This window comes from Cryptomeria japonica, chromosome 2 (genome assembly GCF_030272615.1).
Source record: "Cryptomeria japonica chromosome 2, Sugi_1.0, whole genome shotgun sequence".
NCBI lineage: Eukaryota > Viridiplantae > Streptophyta > Pinopsida > Cupressales > Cupressaceae > Cryptomeria > Cryptomeria japonica.
The window spans coordinates 168,979,861-168,999,917 of NC_081406.1; the positions used below are offsets into that span (position 1 = coordinate 168,979,861).

Here is a 20,057-nt window from a genome sequence, read left to right on the forward strand (position 1 = left end):
GGTGTCCTAAAGGGTCATATGGTGTCTCATGAACCTTTAGGACACCATATGACATCTTAGGACACCATATGATGTTGTTATAAGTCTTATGGTGTCCTAAGGGGTCATATGGTGCTCTATGAGCCTTTAGGACACCATATGGTGTCATTAGGGGTCGTATGGTGTGTTAAGGGGTCATATGTTATCCTATGACCTCGTAGGACACCATATGACCCCTTAGGTATTGTTAGGGGTCATATTGTGTTCGAACGGATCATATGGTGTCATTGGGGGTTGTATGGTGTGCTAAGGGGTCATATTGTGTCTTAAGGGGTCACAAGATATCGTATGACCCCTTTGACACCATATGATCCATTAGGTTTTGTTAGGGCTCATACTATGTCCTACGAGGTCATATAGTGTCCCATGACCCTTTAGGACACCATATGACCCCTTAGTACATCATATGGTGTCATTATGGGTCTTATGGTGTCCTAAGGGGTCATATGGTGTTTTATAACCCCTTAGGACACCATATGACCCCTTAGGACATTATATGACCCCTTAGGACACCATATGATGTCGCAAGGAGTCGTATGGTGTCCAAAGGGGTCATATGGTGTCCTATGAACCCTTAGGACACTATATAACCCATTAGGTGTCATTTGGGGTCTTATTGTGTCCTAATGGGTCATATGATGTCGTATGACCCCTTAGGACATTATATGCTTGGGAGACTATATGGTGCTATGGGTCATATGGTGTCCTATGACACCTTAGGACACCATATGACCCCTTAGGATACCATTTGGTGTTGTTATGTGTCGTATGGTGTCCTATGACCCCTTAGGTGTCATTGGGGTTTATTTTATGTCCTAAGGGGTCGTATTGTGTCCTAAGGGGTCATATGGTGTCCTATGACCCCTTAGGACACTATATGACATTGTTAGGGGTCATATTATGTCCTAAGGGGTCATATTGTGTCTTATGACCCCATAGGACACCACATGGTGTCGTTATGGGTTGCATGGTGTTCTAAGGTGTCATATGGTGTTCTATGACCCCTTAGGACACTATTTTTATGTTGTTATGGGTCGTATGGTCTCCTAAGGGGTCATATGGTGTCCTATGACCCCTTAAGACACCATATGGTTTCATTATGCATCATATGGTTTCCTAAGGGGTCATATGGTGTTCTATGACCCCTTAGGACACCATATGGTGTCATTAAGGGTTGTATGGTGTGCTAAGGGGTCATATGGTGTCCTGTGACCCTTTATAACAACATATGACCCCTTAGGTATTGTTAGGCGTCATTTTGTGTCATTAGGGGTCATATTATGTCCTATGACCCCTTAGGTGTTGTGAGGGATCATATTGTGTCCCAATGGGTCATATAGTGTCCTACGACCCCTTAGGACACCATATGGTGTCGTTTGGGATTGTATGGTGTGCTAAGGGGTCATATTGTGTCCTAAAGATTCCTAGGACATCATATAACCTCTCAGGACACCATATGACCCCTTAGATATCTTTAGGGGTCATATTGTGTCCTAAGGGATCATATGGTGTCTCAGGACACCATATGACCCCTTAGGACACCATATCATGTCGTTATGGGTCTTCTTGTGTTCTAAGGGGTCATATGGTGTTCTGAGGGGTCATATGGTTTTATATGACACCTTAGGATACCATATGGTGCCTTAAGACACCATATGGTGTCATAAAGGGTCGTATGGTGTTATAAGGGGTCATATGGTTTTGTATGACCCCTTAGGACACTATATAACATTGTTAGGGGTCATACTGTGTCTTATGACCCCTTAGGACACCACATGGTGTTGTTATGGGTCATATGGTGTTCTAAGGGGTCATATGATGTTCTATGACCCTATAGGACATCATATTATGTTGTTATTGGTCATATGATCTCCTAAGGGGTCATATAGTGTCCTATGACCCCTTAGGACACCATATGGTGTCATCATGCATCATATGGTGTCCTAAGGGGTCATATGGTGTTATATGACCCCTTAGGACACCATATGATCCCTTAGGACACCATATGGTGTTGTTAGGGATCGTATGGAGTGCTAAGGGGTCATATGGTGTCCTATGACCCCTTAGCACACAATATGACCCCTTAGTACACCATACAGTGTCCTTAGGGGTCATATGGTGTCCTATGACCCCTTAGGACATAAAATGACCCCTTAGGTGTTGTTAGGGGTCATATTATGTCCTAACGAGTTATATGGTGTCCTACAACCCCTTAGGATACCATATGGCATCGTTAGGGGTTGTATGGTGTAGTAAGGGGTCATATTGTGTTCTAAAGGTTCCTAGGACCTCATATAACCCCTTAGGACACCATATGACCTGTTAGGTATCGTTAGGGGTCATATTGTGTCCTAAGGAGTCATATGGTGTCTCATGACACCATATGACCCTCTTAGAACACCATATCATGTGGTTATGGGTCTTCTTGTGTTCTAAGGGGTCATATGGTGTTATATGACCCATTAGGATACCATATGACCCCTTAGAAAACCATATGGTGTTGTAAAGGGTGGTATAGTGTTGCAAGGGGTCGTATGGTGTCCTAAGGGGTCATATGGTGTCCTATGACCCCTTAGGACACTATATGATGTTGTTAGGGGTCATATTATGTCCTAAGGGGTAATATGGTGTCTTATGACCCCTTAAGACACCACATGGTGTCGTTATGGGTCATATGGTGTTCTAAGGGGTCATATGGTGTTTCTATTACCCTCTAAGACACCATATTATGTTGTTATGGGTTGTATAGTCCTCTAAGGGGTCATATGGTGTCCTATGACCCCTTAGGACACCATATAGTGTCATTATGCATCGTATGGTGTTCTAAGGGGTCATATGGTGTTCTATGACCCCTTAGGACACCATATGGTGTCATTAGGGGTCATATGGTGTGCTAAGGGGTCAAATGGTGTCCGATGACCCCTTAAGATACCACATGGTGTTGTTATGGGTCGTATGGTGTTCTAAGGGGTCATATGGTGTTCTATGACCCTCTAAGACACCATATTATGTTGTTATGGGTTGTATGGTCCTCTAAGGGGTCATATGGTTTCCTATGACCCCTTAGGACACCATATAGTGTCATTATGCATCATATGGTGTCCTAAGGGGTTGTATGGTATTCTATGACCCCTTAGGACACCATATGGTGTCATTAGGGGTCATATGGTGTGCTAAGGGGTCAAATGGTGTCCTATGACCCCTTAGAACACCATATGTCCCCTTAGGTATCGTTAGGTGTCATTTTGTGTTGTTAGGGGTCATTTGGTTTCCTATGACCCCTTAGGACACAATATGACCCCTTAAGACACCATATAGTGTCGTTAGGGGTCATATGGTGTCCTATGACCCCTTAGGAGACAATGTGACCCCTTAGGTATTGTTAGGGGTCATATTGTGTCCTAACAGGTCATATAGTGTCCTACGACCCCTTAGAACACCATATGGTATCGTTAGGGGTTGTGTGGTGTGCTAAGAGGTCATATTGTGTCTTAAAGGTTCCTATGACATCATATAACCCTTTAGGACACCATATGACCCCTTAGGAAACCATATCATGTTGTTATGGGTCTTCTTGTGTTATAAGGGGTCATATCATGTTATATGGCCTCTTAGCATATGATATGACCCCTTAGGTGTTGTTAGGGGTCATATTGTGTCCTAACGGGTTATATGGTGCCCGACAACCCCTTAAGACACCATATGGTGTCATTAGGGGTTGTATGGTGTGCTAAGGGGTCATATTGTGTCCTAAAGGTTCCTAGGGCATCATATAACCCCTTAGGACACCATATGACCCCTTAGGTATTGTTAGGAGTCATATTGTTTCCTAAGGGGTCATATGGTGTCTCATGACACCATATGACCCCTTAGGACACCATATCATGTCATTATGGGTCTTCTTGTGTTCTAAGGGGTCATATGGTGTTATATGACCCCTTAGGATACTATATGACCCTTTAGGACACCATATGGTGTAGTAAAGGGTTGTATGATGTCGTATGGTGTCCTAAGGGGTCATATGGTGTCCTTTGACCCATTGGGACACTATATGACATCGTTAGGGATCATATTATGTCCTAAGGGGTAATATTGTGTCTTATGATCCCTTAAGACACTAGATGGCATCGTTATGGGTCATATGGTGTTCTAAAGGGTCATATGGTGTTCTATGACCCTCTAGGAGATCATATTATGTTATTATGGGTCATATGGTCTCCTAAGGGGTCATATGGTGTCCTATGACCCCTTTGGACACCATATAGTATCAGTATATATCGTATGGTGTCCTAAGGGGTCATATGGTGTTTTATGACCCCTTAGGATGCCATATGGTATCATTAGGGGTTGCATGGTGTGCTAAGGGGTCATATGGTGTCCTATGACCCCTTAGAACACCATATGACCCCTTAGGTATCGTTAGGTGTCATTTTGTGTCGTTACAGGTCATATGGTCTCCTATGAACCCTTAGGACACAATATGACCCCTTAAGACACTATATAGTGTCGTTAGCGGTCATATGGTGTCCTATGACCCCTTAGGACACACTATGACCCCTTAGGTGTTGTTAGGGGTCATATTATGTCCTAACAGGTCATATGGTGTCCTACGACCCCTTAGGACACCATACGATGTCATTAGGTTTTGTATGGTGTGCTAAGGGGTCATATTATGTCCTAAAGGTTCCTGGGACATCATATAACCCCTTAGGACACCATATGACCCCTTAGGTATTGTTAGGGGTCATATTGTGTCCTAAGGGGTCATATGGTGTCTCCTGACATAATATGACCCCTAAGGACACCATATTGTGTCATTATGGGTCTTCTTGTGTTATAAGGGGTCATATGGTGTTACATGACCCCTTAGGACACCATATGGTGTCGTAAGGGATCATATGGTGTTATAAGGGGTCATATGGTGTCCTACGAACCCTTATGACACTATATGTCTCCTCGATGTCATCATCGGTCGTATTGTGTCCTAATTGGTCATATGACATTCTTTGACCCCTTAAGACACCATATGACCCCTTGGGACACTATATGGTGCTATGGGTCGTATGGTGTCCTAAGGAGTCATATAGTGTCCTATGACCCCTTAGGACACCATATGACCCTTTAGGATGCCACATTGTGTCATTAGGGGTTGTATGGTGTCCTAGGGGGTCATTTGGTGTCTTATGACCCCTTGACACCATATGGTGTCATTAGGGGTCTTATTGTGTCTTAAGGGGTCATATGGTGTTTTATGACCCCTTATGACCCCATATGACCCCTTATGACCCCATATGGTGTCGTTAGGGGTCATATTATGTCCTAAGGGATCATATGATGTTCTATGACCTCTTAGGACATGATATAACCCCTTAGGAGACCATATATACTAATTTTGAAATAAGGAGAGATATAAGGGTGAAGAGAGATGAAGAACTAAAGAGAGGGAAAAGAACTAAAGGACAAGGACATAAATAGAGATATAGATATTAAGGAGTATAAAGTGAGAGGGAGAAAAACTAAAGGACAAGGATGGATAGAAAGAGGTAGACATATCTAGATATTGAAAAGGAAAGAGGAAGATAGAGATAAAAACTGAAGATAAAGGGAGAGGGAGGTGAATAGATATAGAGAAAGAGAGAGCTAAAGACAAAGATAAATATATGAAGAGATGGAGAAAAATGGATAGAGAGGGGTAAAGAGAGAGATAAAAAAGGAAGAGATAGAGAGATATAGAGAAAGAGAAATATTGATAGATAGAGATATATAGATAGTGCAAGAGAGTGAGAAAGAGAGATAGAGATTATAGATAGGGATAGATAGAGAGGGAGAGAGAAAAAGAGGAAGATATAGAGATATATAAAGGCACTATAGAGAAGGATGTGGGGAGAGAGAAAAATATATATAAAGATGGAGTAAATAAAGAGAAAAAAGTAGAGAAAGGGAAAGATACTTCAAGAGGGTGATAGAGGAAGAGACAGAGAAGTAGATTAATCATGTATAGAGGAATATATATAAACATAGAGGAACATATAAAAAGAGAGATTGATAGGGAAAGAGATGGAGATGTGAAGATCGAGATAGAGATAGATATGGATAGAGATGGAGTGAATAAGTGAGATTTAGAGATAATGAGATATAAATATACATGAACATAGATCTATAGGGATATAGAGAGAGAGGGGACAAGATAGGGAGAGAAAGGAGGTGATAGAGACAAGTAATATATAGGTATAGGTAGGATAAGGTAAAGGAGGGAGATAAATATAGAGAAGAGAGATTATTAGAGATAAATATAGAAATAAGGAGTGACAATGATGGAGTGGGAGAGGGAGAGATATGAATAGAAAGATGGAGATATATGCAGAGATGCATGTAACTTGGGAATTTATTTATCTACATAGAATGAGAAAATAAGTGACATAAGTAGAGAAGAAAGAGATATATAAAATATACTATATAAGTATAGATAGACAAGTGATAGATAAAGGAGGTGATAGGAAAAAAAAAAAGAGACTTTGTATGCAAAATTTGTGAGTATTTAAAGTTTTAAAATTGAAGGAATAACTTCAAATGATTATAATTAATTTTTGATCTATAATATCATCAACCTACCTCAACCATTTAATAGGTCTATGAGTTACTTTTCCAACGCCTGTAAAAAAATTAAAATTTCAATAAGAAATGCAAAAGTTATGCCCATTTTACTAAACTATAGTTTTTATGTTGAGAAAATCGGATATCCGATTTGAAAAGTATGATATCACAATAGTGACATCACAATGGTGACATCACAATAGTGACATCACAAATCGGATATCCGATATATCCGATTTGGTTTGGTATTACCAAACCAAATTCAAATTTCGCCTGACCCAAACAAAAAGTCAAAGCAGATTTTGATGTGTTTGGAAAGGTTGAAAATGCATTTTTTTCTCCATTGCCACTTTTTGGCCCCCGATGATCTTGCACATACCCATACATACATACATACATACATAAATACATACATACATATATATATATACATGTACATATATATATATATATATATACATGTACATATATATATATATATATATACATGTACATATATATATATATATATATATATATATATATATATATATATATATATATATATATATATATATATATATATATATATATATGTACATGTACATGTACATGTGTATATATATATATATATATATATATATATATATATATATATATATACATGTACATGTATATAAACATATATAATTTTCGCTCTCTTTTTATACTAAATTAACAATAAGCTAAGGTCAATATCTAAACAAAGCCTTAAGGCTAGCCTTGGAAACCTCTTTCCACAAGATAGATTGGTAATAATCACTTCAAAGGATGGAGGGATAATAATGAATGAACACTTCAAATGACTTTGGCCTAGGAATAATAATGAAGGAGCCACCTTATGAGAAATCATGAGCATTGATGGATCTCCGTGATTAGTACTCATACTTTATCTCCATATACATTGGAATGTAGGAATTAGTTTTCCAAGGTAGGCTTAAGATTTCGTGTTGAAAACACCAACCACGAAGTCAAATATTAAACTGATATCTACTAGTGATAACAGGCTCATGGCATTCCGTGGGGAAATTAAGGCAAAAAGATGGTATAGAGTCCTTAATGATGTTCACAACTTCACCCTCAAGATAATTCAAGAAATCATGGGGGAAGAGAACTTCAAACGATAATTTTGCTACAGGGTAAATTGCAACATCCTTGTGGAATTCTCCGCCATATTGCTACAAGCAGGCACTCGTAAAAGTGAGGTAATTCTCCTTGGGTTAATGCTTTTTAAGGAGGAATTTTTAGGTCTCTTTGAGATTGATATTGGTAGCATAGTTGAAAGGATTATGATCCCCTTTCCAAAGGATTATGGCAATAAGGATGACAATATTCCCAGAAGGCCAATTTTAATGGTGCGGGAAGAAGCCAAGTTCAATGAACGAATGTCCACCATCCTTAGAAATGCGGATTTCCTACTAAAATGGCATCACATTAAGGAGGCCCCTTACCCTAATTGTTGGGTCAACTATCTTAAGGAAGAAGGGTTCAAAACCCCTGTACCCACATATGATATCCCTTTGGATAAAATTCAAGTGCTTCCACCGGTTATTATCAAAGTCGCGTGGGTATAAGGCATGAACAAAAACGATATGGGGGCCTCATGTAGCAAAGAAAAACCTAGTTGAATTGGGAAAAGGACCCCACACTCATGTGCAAATGACATCATGGACTTGTCGGACATGGAAGATGACTAGCTGAGGTTCTTTGGTAGGGATAGGATAGTTTCTTTTCAACATAGTAATAGGAAGTGGCTTGATACTCTAAGATTGTCTTCTGAGGAACTTAATCTCTTTTTGCAGTAAAAGACTCTTACAGTATACTTCAAAAAGACCTTTGTACATAATATGGGGTTGAACTATATATACTGTTAAGACTATCAAGGAATATATTTTATGCTCCGATCTATAAATACATGGTTGTCACTAACTAGAATGTATCTGCAGGACTTGAGCTACCTCCCAGTGCCCTTGCATGATTTTATAAGAGAACAAAAAAGTATTAAATATCTTCTCTATCAGGCTAAATTAACATGCAATGGATTAGGTAGCATAGTAGCATATCTTGTTCTAGCCAAGGTGATGCTAAGAATGGAATGGTTCAGTGGTTAGGACTTCATTGATTTGCCTTTCTTGTATATATATATTCAGTCTATTTTAATTTTTTTTTTTTAAACATACATTTATAAGGAATTGGTTCCAAAACAACAGAAGGGCTATGAACTGTGAGATTTTTATGTTTCTCTACTTCACAAAGATCTCTAGTCAAGTTAAATGGTGGACCTTTGGTGTTACTCTTAACTGTGACTGAAGCTTTGTAGATATGGTTTCCTATGTTAGGTAAAAAGCTAAAATAGCCTGGCAATTGACCTTTATTCTGATATGAACATGAGTTATTTGAGAATTGCTCTGTCCATCAAGGTTTTGGTGCCTTAAATTCATACAGGATATAAGTTTTGAAGGAGAATGGGGTTATTTGTATAACTATCATGTCTTTTATATTCCTTTTGTGCTATATATATATATATATATATATATATATATATATATATAAAAGATTTAAACCTCATTTAACTTGATCATGATCTATACAATCAATGAAATGGCTCGACGACATACAGGCTCATATGGAAATGTATGAGATGCCATTGATACTTGTTTTGATAGTATAATTATGATGACTTTAGTTTTTAGTTTTGCATATGAATATTTATTTATTCTGTAATATCTCTTATATTGATATTAACACAAACAGTGGTGAATGTGGTCCCAAAATAAGAGATGAATAAGGGTACAATAACCTTTATGGGAGGTTGATTTCAACAACTAAGAATGGAAGGTTGAATTTTATTGTTGAGAATTTTTAGGATAAGCAAGGCTTTATAGTGCTACTAACAATGGTCTTGGTTGTAAGGTGTGTTAAGGTGTTCTTTTTTGCAGAATTAAAGAACACAATTGCTTCTAAATGAGCTAGTAAGGAGCAACAAGGCTCATGTGTAGGCATAATCCCAGTCTCTATGATTCATATGACATTGTATACCCTAGCAAGGAAATCTAAACAGGAAAAGGTTTGATCCACAACATATAGGATGTATTTAGGCTGATCTTAAGAAATTTTCATTATTTCTCGGAAATGTATGTAACTGGGACTGTATGCATCTTGTAGAATATAATCAGTTAAATAAAACATGAATATGACTTATTTGATCCATTAAAGGATCTGGGCTAGACCGGAGGTTTTCTTCCCTCCATTCTTTCCTACTGGTGCCCACACAGAATGAAAGTGTAACATTCATTTTTATAATAAAATATCGGCTTCAGCCTTTTACCGATAAAAAAAATCAAAAAAAATCTTCAATCTAAAAATATATCTCAAAAATACTCTCTGTGAGATTATGCTTGAAGCAACCAAGATCAAAGAGACCAATAGATAGCACAATGTCAAGAGAGATAAAATGTGACAAGAATAAACTGTATTCCTATCAGGATGCAAAAGAGATCAACTGGATCATCAAGAATTACATACAATGTAGATGAGCTTGCTTATAAAGGCAAGGTTAAAAGACAAGAGAGCACATAGTGATGACATGTGGCTCAATGAGATGCAAGGGTAGGTAGGGGTAGGTAGAAGAAATAGTAAAATATTCAACATGAGATGGATCACCCACCGAAGGTGAAAATTCTCCTACATACACACTCCCAATGTATGCACATCTCCCTAAGTGTCTCATATACAAACTACTATATTATGCATGTATCTAAATAAACTTAAATAAAATGTAATTATATCCAAGATTAATAAATAATTACACCAACGCTCTCCCTACACCTACATAGTTTAAAATAATAAACTTAACACTCTAAACAAGCCCCACCATATATATATATATATATACACACTACCCTTTATTCCCTATTCCTGTATACCTAGCATTATATAGAGTTAAAGACAAGATTCTTTAAGGACAAAGATGGGGTCCTTTTATTTCAAATTTTAATCAATAAAAGAACTAAGAACTTTTTATTTAAAAAAAAAAACTCTTTATTAGGCAATGGTTTTTGGTGAGATACTTGTAGATTATGGAGAAAGCTAACAGTGTTCAGGAGTGTACGTATAAATTGGAATCAAAGACCAAACTGAAACCTATGATAAGTTTTCTATCTTAGTAATCATTATTATGGGTCTTCTATGTGAGAAATTTTCATGAGAATTTTAAGACATTTACTTCTAAATAAAAACATATAGTGAAACAGTAGTAAATGAAGGTATCCATTACATACATTTCTTGGAGGTATGTGAGATTGGCTAGCTCCGCTGGAACAACCCCAGTCAGGTTCTGACGCTTCAGAAATCTGTAAACAAGCATCCAATTATTTCATTCTTATTAAAACATTATTGAAGTGTAAGGAGAACTAAAATCAGACATAATTTTTTAAAAAATTAAAAAGCTGAGAGGAAAATTTGCATACATATGGGTAACATGGTGAAATTTGGTGTCCTCTGAGGTATAATTACAGATGACCATATTTTTAGTATCCTTTTCCTGGTCGGCGTTCCAGCTTCCTTTTCCACTGCAAGGATCCTCACTGAAAATCCACTTTTTATTTTGCAGTTTGTTTGCTATAATTCTCAGTGCTTTAACTGTTCAAACTCAGAAGAAAAAATATACAAATAAATTACAAACAGATCAACTGACCAACAAAAGAGACTTCTTCAAGGAATTCTACTTAAAGTATGAAAGCTAAGAAATTATGAGGTCCTGCAAACAATTTTTTCTAGAAGATTGGATCATATTTGATGAATATATACTGTTTTAGACTATAAAAATTGGCTAATTTTCTTATAAACTGTAGTGCATTCAACAAATTTTTTAACCCATTTTCTAATATAATGTGGGCTAACCTATTCTCTAATACAATGTGAGGTGCTGAAGAAAAACTGGATGTTGTGATTTTGTACTTTATTAGATGACTGATCCGAATTATGGATTCGGACGGTAACACTTAAGTGAGAACCTGCGGTGTTGTGGATGAACAAGATAATACAGAATTGAAACAAGCCAAAAAGTAATTTATTTCATTCGAAAATCAACATATAGAAGTTCATGAGATTCCAAGGGTCACAAAAACCCCTTGAGAATCGAAGTCCAACAGTCACTTTTTTTTATTACATAACAAAATCTAAAACTATGTAATTTTTTCAAAAAAACTATATAAAATTTGTCCTAACTTTAACTAGACATAACTTTCTGCACAGGACTCGAAATTACGAGCCATTTAACTCTTGGAAAGGTCTCCAAGAGTTGTAGGCAAGATTTTGAAGGCCTAAAAATATCCTGAAGGCCTTCAAAAATGTCATTTGCTAACACATCGAAAAACTAAGAAAATATGTAATAATATTTTCAAATTTTCTTCTGATCAATGAAACTCTCACCAATCAAACCAGACCCATCCCAGAATCAATAGATATTAAGAAACAATTCACTTTTTTTTATTTTCATTTAACTTGTACATTAAATTTATGAACTGTGAAAGCTCGAATTCATTATAAGAAACAGGCAATTTTTAATGAAGGAATGATACAAAATTCATAAGACTAGAGACAGTTAAATACCTTCTTGTGGGTCTGTTATTGTAACTACAGCAGCTTCTACTGGATGTCCAATATAAAAGCAGTGCAGAAGGGTGGTGCATAACAATAGGAAGAACACAAAACCCAAACCAGAATTGATGGCCATTGCAGAGAGAAGAGATCAATGGAGGAGACTGAGTGAGCTCATTGTTTTCAACATTGGATTTTCCTTTGTAGACTGTTTGGTAAAGGGGTATAGAATGTGAAACAAGTATATCATCAGTTGTCTCCTCCGTAGACTTTGAATAAGATTTCCTACCATACTTTTCGATAGTGAAGTTTCATTTTTAAGAAGTGAAAAAATATTCTGTTCCTATTCAATGAAAATGAATCTTCCTTTCTGATTGAGTCAAGTGTTCACACTAAGTTTTATAGTTGTGTTTTTCTCTAGAGGGCTAAATGAATTTTCCCTCAATCTCCAGGGACCAGCGTAGTGGGCTGCTCATCCACGTTTCTTTGACATTTGATATATACTTAAAAGCTTTGTTGTAATGTCATTTATCAATGCTGTTGAGACGTCTCCTCCAGCAATAAACTCCATATGGCCCAGTTTGTCGATGGTCTCCAATTCCACTATTATTGTTCTGGTGAACCACGCAATCTGGTTGTATAATTTAAGTCTTTGCTTTTTCTATTTTACAATAGTTACTTTATAATTTTAGCCTTGTCCATTCTATCTTAGAAATAGTTGTAATGTAAAGATTCTAAATTTTTGTTTAAGGATATTTGACTAAAAGAGGGGTAAAAATTTATTGAAATCTAAAGAGAACAGTACAATAAAAGGGACAGTAGAAAATGCAAAGACCTCTAATGAGATTTATCTTCAGCAACAAGTTGATCCAATTCGTGAGACAATTCAAGGGGAAGATGTGTCCGATCCATAATATTCCAATCTTGCATATACTTGGACGCCCACTTAGCCAAATAGTCAACCACAGCATTCCACTCCCGAGGGATATGGGAAAAAATCAAATTTTAAATGGTGGAATCTATGTGTAAGATTATGTTAGAAATATTATTAAACAATTAATTTGTGGTATTTTAATGTTTTGTTGGTTTAATTATTTGAAATTTTAATAGTTTTCAATTATTATGGGTATTTAATACTTAATTAATTGATTAAAAAGAAATAGTTTTGTAAACATGTGTGGCATTGTAAATAGTCATAACAATTCCGATGAAGGAGGAATATTTTGGGTAATCCAAATAGCAAAGTTTTGGTAGTGGCATGACAATGAAATATTGAAAGTGTCATAGTTCAACAACAATTTTTAACCTAGAATAACTTTTGGCATCCCTACCAGGTGTTAGAAATATCATGTCATATACTAAATTGTGCCTATGTTTTTTTATATTTTATTAGTTTAATAGGTAATAGTTTTCATGGAAGTTTTTAGTTATTATGTAAAGATTATAAGTTTTTGTTCAAGGACACGAGGTTAATGGAAAAGTTTATATTGTAGGCACCTAGATGTTGCTAAGTTCAAATCTTCTACAATACAAATAAAAAAAGATTACAAGTTAAAGGGTGAAATATATGCGTAACATGTTAGAAGTATTATTAAACAATTAGTTTGTGGTAATATATTAATATTTAATTACTTTAATCATTTGAAATTTTAATAGTTTTCAATTATTATGGGTATATCATAGTTTTTTAAGTGATTAAAAGAAATAGTTTTATAAATTCATATATGACATTGTAAACAATCAAGACAATCAAGATGAAGGAGGAATATTTTGGGTAATCGAGATAGTGAAGTTTTGGTAATCACATGACAATAAGATATTGAAAGTGTTATAGTTCAACAAGGAATTGTTTGGATTGTTGTGTTTAATCTAGAATATTTTTTGGCATCCCTACCTCATCAAGAAATATGATGTAATTAAGAGGTGGGGTTAGAAATATCATGTCATATATTAAATTGTGGTTATGTTTTATATTTTATTAGTTTAATAAGTTATAGTTTTCATGAAGGTTTTTAGTTATTATGTAAAGATTATAAGCTTTTGTTCAAGGATACTTGGTTTAATGGCAATATTCATGATGTAGGCACCTAGATGGTGTTGAGTTCAAATCTTCTACAATACAAAAAAAGATTATAAGTTTTAAAAGGTGGAACATATGTGTAATATTTTGTTAGAAATATTATTAAATAATTAGTTTGTGGTAATATATTAATATTTTGTTAGTACAATCATTGTAATTTCAATAGTTTTAAGTTATTTAAATGATTTTTAAAAAAAATTATAACCTCATATATTGCATTATAAACAGTCAAGAGAATCAAGATGGAGGGGGAATATTTTGGGTAATAAAGATAGTAAAGTTTTCGTAGTCACATGACAATGAAATATCGAAATTGTCATCGTTCAACAAGGATTTGTTTGGATTGTTGTGGTTAACATAGAATAACTTTTGGCATTTTTATCTCAACAAGAAATATGATGTAATTAAGAGGTGGTGTTAGAAATGTCATGTCATATATTAAATTGTGGTTTGTTCTTATATTTTATGAGTTTAATTGGTTATATTTTTCATGTGGAAGTTTTTAGTTATTGATGAGAATCTAATAGATAGCCAATTGGTTGAAAATAAATGACTTCATAATCCCATATTCGGTATTATAAAATCAATTGAAATATAATATATTTATGTGTGATAATTTGCCAATTGCAAATATAATTTTAATTATTATTTTTCTAGAAACATTTGTCCAATTTTTTTGTGATTACATATTTTTGGTGTTTAGGTGGATTTAGAACAAAAGGGTATATTGTTATTAAATTGATTAGATTTTTTTCAAATTTTCTTGCAAAATGTGAAACGACTAAAAAAATAATTAAAAAACCCACAAAAACTTATTTGATTCAAAAAGTGTCAGCTCTATCCCATTTAGATGAAGAGGGTATAATTTATTTTCAAAATTATGAAATTTAATTAGTGTTAGATTTTAGTGATTAGTGAAAATTTGAAGCTTCTATTAAATATAAAATGGGTTTTTTCCATGTTTCTTTAAATTGTAAAAATTAAAAGTTAGGAATTTAACGAATCTATAAGCTTTTTATTTTGTTGGATAAAATGCCTCATATTGGAAATGTATTTTCCCATCTTTTGGATGCATGTGTCATTTTTTTTAACTTATTTTCTATGTCATTATCTTGTACATCATTTTGACCTAGGACTAAAAGCTAGAGTTAGTAATTAAGGGGAATCTGTTGTGATTCCACTCTAAATACTTATCTAGTAGTTGTCTCTTGTTCTTCATTGGATCATTGTACCTAATTATGTATGTAATTCCCTTTTTGAGTTTTGATTAATCATCACACTTATTGCTTCGTGTTGTGGTTATTAGCTTTTCTGAAGCAGTCACCGATGAGGAGGGACCTCAAGGAGATCAATCTGGACTGGTCAGCAAGAGTAAACATAATGAAAACACACATATATGATGGAGGAAATGCAAAATAGATAGTTTTATTGCATGAAATATGATTACATCCAACTGGTAACAACCGGGTTACAACATATAGACACACAGGACTGGTAGAATAGGTCACAACCGAGACCTTGAATCGAAAGATCTAGCTTCTAGGCACAGTCTATCTATCTGATACTCTGATTGATTCTAATTGATTGCGTTCTAAATCATGATTATAAATATACATATTGATCCAAAGGATCCAGTCGGCCCAAAAGGGATCAAAACCCGAAGAACAAGAGCTAACGTGCAAAATGTTCAAGGTTGACCTCCGCCAAGAGATTCCTCCAGAAAATCCAAAGGATGAAACATAAATCACAGAAAAAGGTCAACCAAACGCCAAGGAACATCGAAATCAACTCTCAAGGCTCCACAAGCTTTGGAATGGGTTTTGGTAGATCACCAGAATAGGTCTCAGGCAACCAGTAACAAAGGAACAACTGGTAACAAGAAACTGTCATGGAAACCGGTAGTGCTATCTTGTCGGTAAGTGATCCAAATGAGATGCGGTATGAAAGAAAGAAAGATGATCAAGTCTTCAAGTAGAATCCAACTCCACAGGATTTGGTGAGCCAAAAGCAAGACACATAGAAAGGAAAAACTAAAACTACAAACAAAACAGAAAGGAAAATGTTTTTGGTTCATGCAAGATTGTTGTGAACCAAGGATGCTCCTGCATCAGACATCTGGGGTTAAAGAAAAAGTGAGCCTCTCACTTTGTTGGGGTTAGAGGGAAACCAAGCCGGTCTACCTCTGCCTGAGAAATCCAAGATGAATCTTCAACCAATCTGCTCTTCCTCTTCCCAAGATATTCTTTGTACTGACTGTTCTGGGTACTAGACACCCAATCCTACTATCCAAAATCTTTTCAAGCTGATCTGATTCCTTCTGGGGCAATTGTTTCTCAAGGTCTGTAACATTGTCCTCACTGACTTCTGGTTCATGGTACTCATGAAGATCTGCAATGTTGAATATAGGTGAAATACTTAGACTATCTGGTAGCTACACTTCACATGCATTTCCAGAACTGAACTTCCTCAAAATCTTACAGAGTCCAGACTTCTTCATCTACAACTTATTATAAGTTCCAATAGGGAATCTTTTTTTTCTCAAATATACCATCACTTCATTGGCAACTTCAAATTCCTTATGTCTCCTCTTCTCATCTGCTTTCTCCTTATATTTGGTGTTCATGTCTTCCAAATACTATTTAACCTGAATGTGCAATGCTTCCATGTGATATGCAAAATCTTCTGCTTCTGAACTCTTCCGATCCTCACTGCTAATGTCTCTCAATTCTGATATTCCTCTAGGATGCACTCTGATAACAATATCAAAAGGTGTTTTCCCGGTACTTCTATTCACGAAATTATTGTAGGTAAACTCTGCTTGTGCAAGGATCAAATCCGAACTTCCTCTTTTATCTCCCACTAAACATCTAAATAAGTTTCCCAAACTCTGGTTAACAACTTCTGCCTTTCCATCAGTCTATGGATGAAAAGTAGAATTGAACTTCAAATCTGTCTTCATCTTCTTCCAAAATGTTCTCCAAAAATAGCCAACAAACTTAGTGTCTCTGTCTGAAACTATGCTCTTAGGTAATCCATGCAATCTCACCACTTCTTTGAAAAAAAGATCTGCTACATGTAATGCATCTGATGTCTTCTTACAAGGTATGGTTTGAGCCATCCTTGAAAATTTATCCACTACCACAAATATAGAATCATTCCCTCTCGGTGTCTTAGGCAATCCAAGTACAAAATCCATGCTTATATCCTCTCAAGGTCTTACCAGTACTATCAAAGGTTTATACAATCCCAAATTCTGACTACTACCTTTTGTAACTTGACAAACTCTACAACTCTACACATATCTCTTAACATCCTTATGAATCTGGGGACAAAAGTACCACTCACTCACCAATGCAACTATTTTGCCAATGCCAAAATGTCTAGCTAAACCTCCACTATGTTTCTCTTTTATTAGGTTCTCTCTCAGGGAACTCTTAGCTATGCACAACTAAACTCCCCTGAATAACATCTCATCCTGAATGAAATAACCCAACCATTTGCTCCTATCAACCATAACCGGTTCTCTACAAGTTTTCCAAGGCTCTACAAAATCTAGGTGTTCATCATACAAGGTCTTCAAATCTTCAAAACCTAATACTGTCACTCTCATCTCTATCAATAAATTCCTTCTCCTACTCAATGCATCAACAACTTTGTTAAATTTCCCACTTCTATGCTTCAACACAAAGGTGTAACTCTGCAAGAATTCTACCCATCTCATATGTCTCTGATTTAACTTACTCTGACTGTTCAAATACTGCAAAGCTTGATGATCTGTATACAACACAAACTCCTTAGGAAACAAGTAGTGTCTCCATTTCTTCAAGGCTTGAATTATGGCACAAAATTTCTGATCATACACTAAATATCTCTTTTGGGCATCATTCAATTTCTCACTGAAATAGGCTACTACTCTCCCTTCTTGACTCAGGACTTCTCCTATTGCTATTCCACTTGCATCACAATCCACTTGAAATAATTTATTAGAATCTGGTAAAGCTAACACAGGATGCTCAGTCGCTTTCTACTTCAACAATTCAAAAATTTTGTTTGCTTCGGTGGTCCACTTGAATTCCTTCTAGTCTCCTCTCATGGTCTCAGTTATATGGTTACAAACTGAACTAAAATTTCTAATAAACTTCCGGTAAAAACTAGCCAATCCATGAAATGATCTTACCTCCCCAATGCTTTCCAGTGTAGGTCATTCAAGAATGGCTTTCACTTTTTTAGGGTACATCATCAAACCATCCTCAGATATCACAAATCCTAAATAGACTAACTCATCCTTCATGAAAGTACACTTTTTGATATTGATCATCAACTTTTCTTCTCTCAACCTCTGTAAAACTTGTCTTAACTGCAACAAATGCTCCTCTTTTGTTTTACTAAAAATCAAAATGTCATCCAAATACACAATAACAAACTTACCCAATAATTTCTTCAATACCTCATTCATCAGCCTCATGAAAGTACTCAGTGGATTAGTCAACCCAAAAGGCATCACCAACCATTCATATAGTCCTTCATTTGTCTTAAATGTTGTCTTCCACTCATCACCTTCTGTGATCTCGATATGATGATATCTACTCTTTAAATCTATCTTTGTAAAGTATTTTTCTCCACTCAAACAATCCATTATGTCATCCATCCTAGGCAAAGGAAACTAATATTTCACTGTGATCTTGTTTATTTCTCTTGAATCAATACACATCCTCCATTCTCCATCATTCTTAGGTGCTAATACTGTTGGTACTGCACAAGGGCTCAGACTCTCCTTGATCAAACCTTTCTTCAACAACTCCTGCACTTGTCTATTCAGTTCTTCATTCTCTATCGGTGTCAACAGATGTGCAGCTTTGTTTGGCAAACTAGCTCCGGGAATCAAGTCCATGCAATGACTAATACTTCTAATAGGTGGAAATCCATCAGGTACATTATGTGAAATGATGTCCTCATATTCTATCAACAAATCTCTTATCTCTTTCGGGTGCTCTTCTTCCGGTTTTGGTCTCTCAGTCTTCTTAGGAATTAAGGCAAAACACACATTCTCATGTCTCAGTCCATCCATGAATTTACTTCCATCTAATAAACAAATTTTGGCATTTATACATACTTCATTCTTCAAAGGTTCCTCCAAAGGTAACAAGGTTTGCTTCATCCCGTTGGCCACAATAGTGTATGTATCGTTCCTCCCATCATGTATTGCCCATCTATCAAACTGCCAAGGTCTTCCCAACAAAAGATGACAAATATCCATACGCATAATATCACACCAAACTTCATTATGATAATTCCCAATTTTCAATTTTACCAAATGTTATTCACTTACTAACAACTTATGTTCATCCTAAATCCATGCTATCTGATAAGGCTTAGCGTGTTTCAATCTCTCCAATTTCAGCTTATTCACCTTCTCTTCTGAAACAAGATTATCTAAACTAACACTATCGATAACAACTTTACAACACTTACCTGATACCTTACATCTGGTCTTGAACAAATTCTTCCTCTGTAGGGGTTCCTCATCTCCTTGAACATGACACAAATCTCTCCTCATCATCAATAGTTCTCCATCTTCTGGTTTATTGTCTGATCTGGTGGGGTTTTCTTCCACCACTACTTCTCTTCCGGTTGCCTCTGTCTTCTTACATTCGAATGCACGGTGTCCTTCTCCTCCACACTTAAAGCACGTTCCTCTAAATGTCCTCTTGTCTCATCTTCCAAA

The 20,057-nt window shown here is 35.9% G+C and overlaps 1 protein-coding gene across 4 annotated transcripts in view; it reads right to left on the reverse strand.

Annotated features, from left to right (window-relative positions):
- The window catches only part of LOC131065957 (probable leucine-rich repeat receptor-like serine/threonine-protein kinase At3g14840), a 264,349-nt gene extending 251,861 nt beyond the window's left edge, over positions 1 to 12,488 (reverse strand). For 3 of the 4 annotated variants that reach the window (XM_058000570.2, XM_058000567.2, XM_058000568.2), the window contains exons 1-3: positions 12,265 to 12,488; positions 11,121 to 11,292; positions 10,932 to 11,003 (exon numbers count right to left, since the gene is read on the reverse strand). In XM_058000570.2, coding sequence (XP_057856553.2) covers positions 10,932 to 11,003; positions 11,121 to 11,292; positions 12,265 to 12,388 — 368 coding nt within the window. In that variant the 5' untranslated portion in view covers positions 12,389 to 12,488. The remainder of the gene's footprint in view (positions 1 to 10,931; positions 11,004 to 11,120; positions 11,293 to 12,264) is intronic. The other variant, XM_059216890.1, reaches the window with a different exon arrangement.
- Positions 12,489 to 20,057: the final 7,569 nt, after the last annotated feature.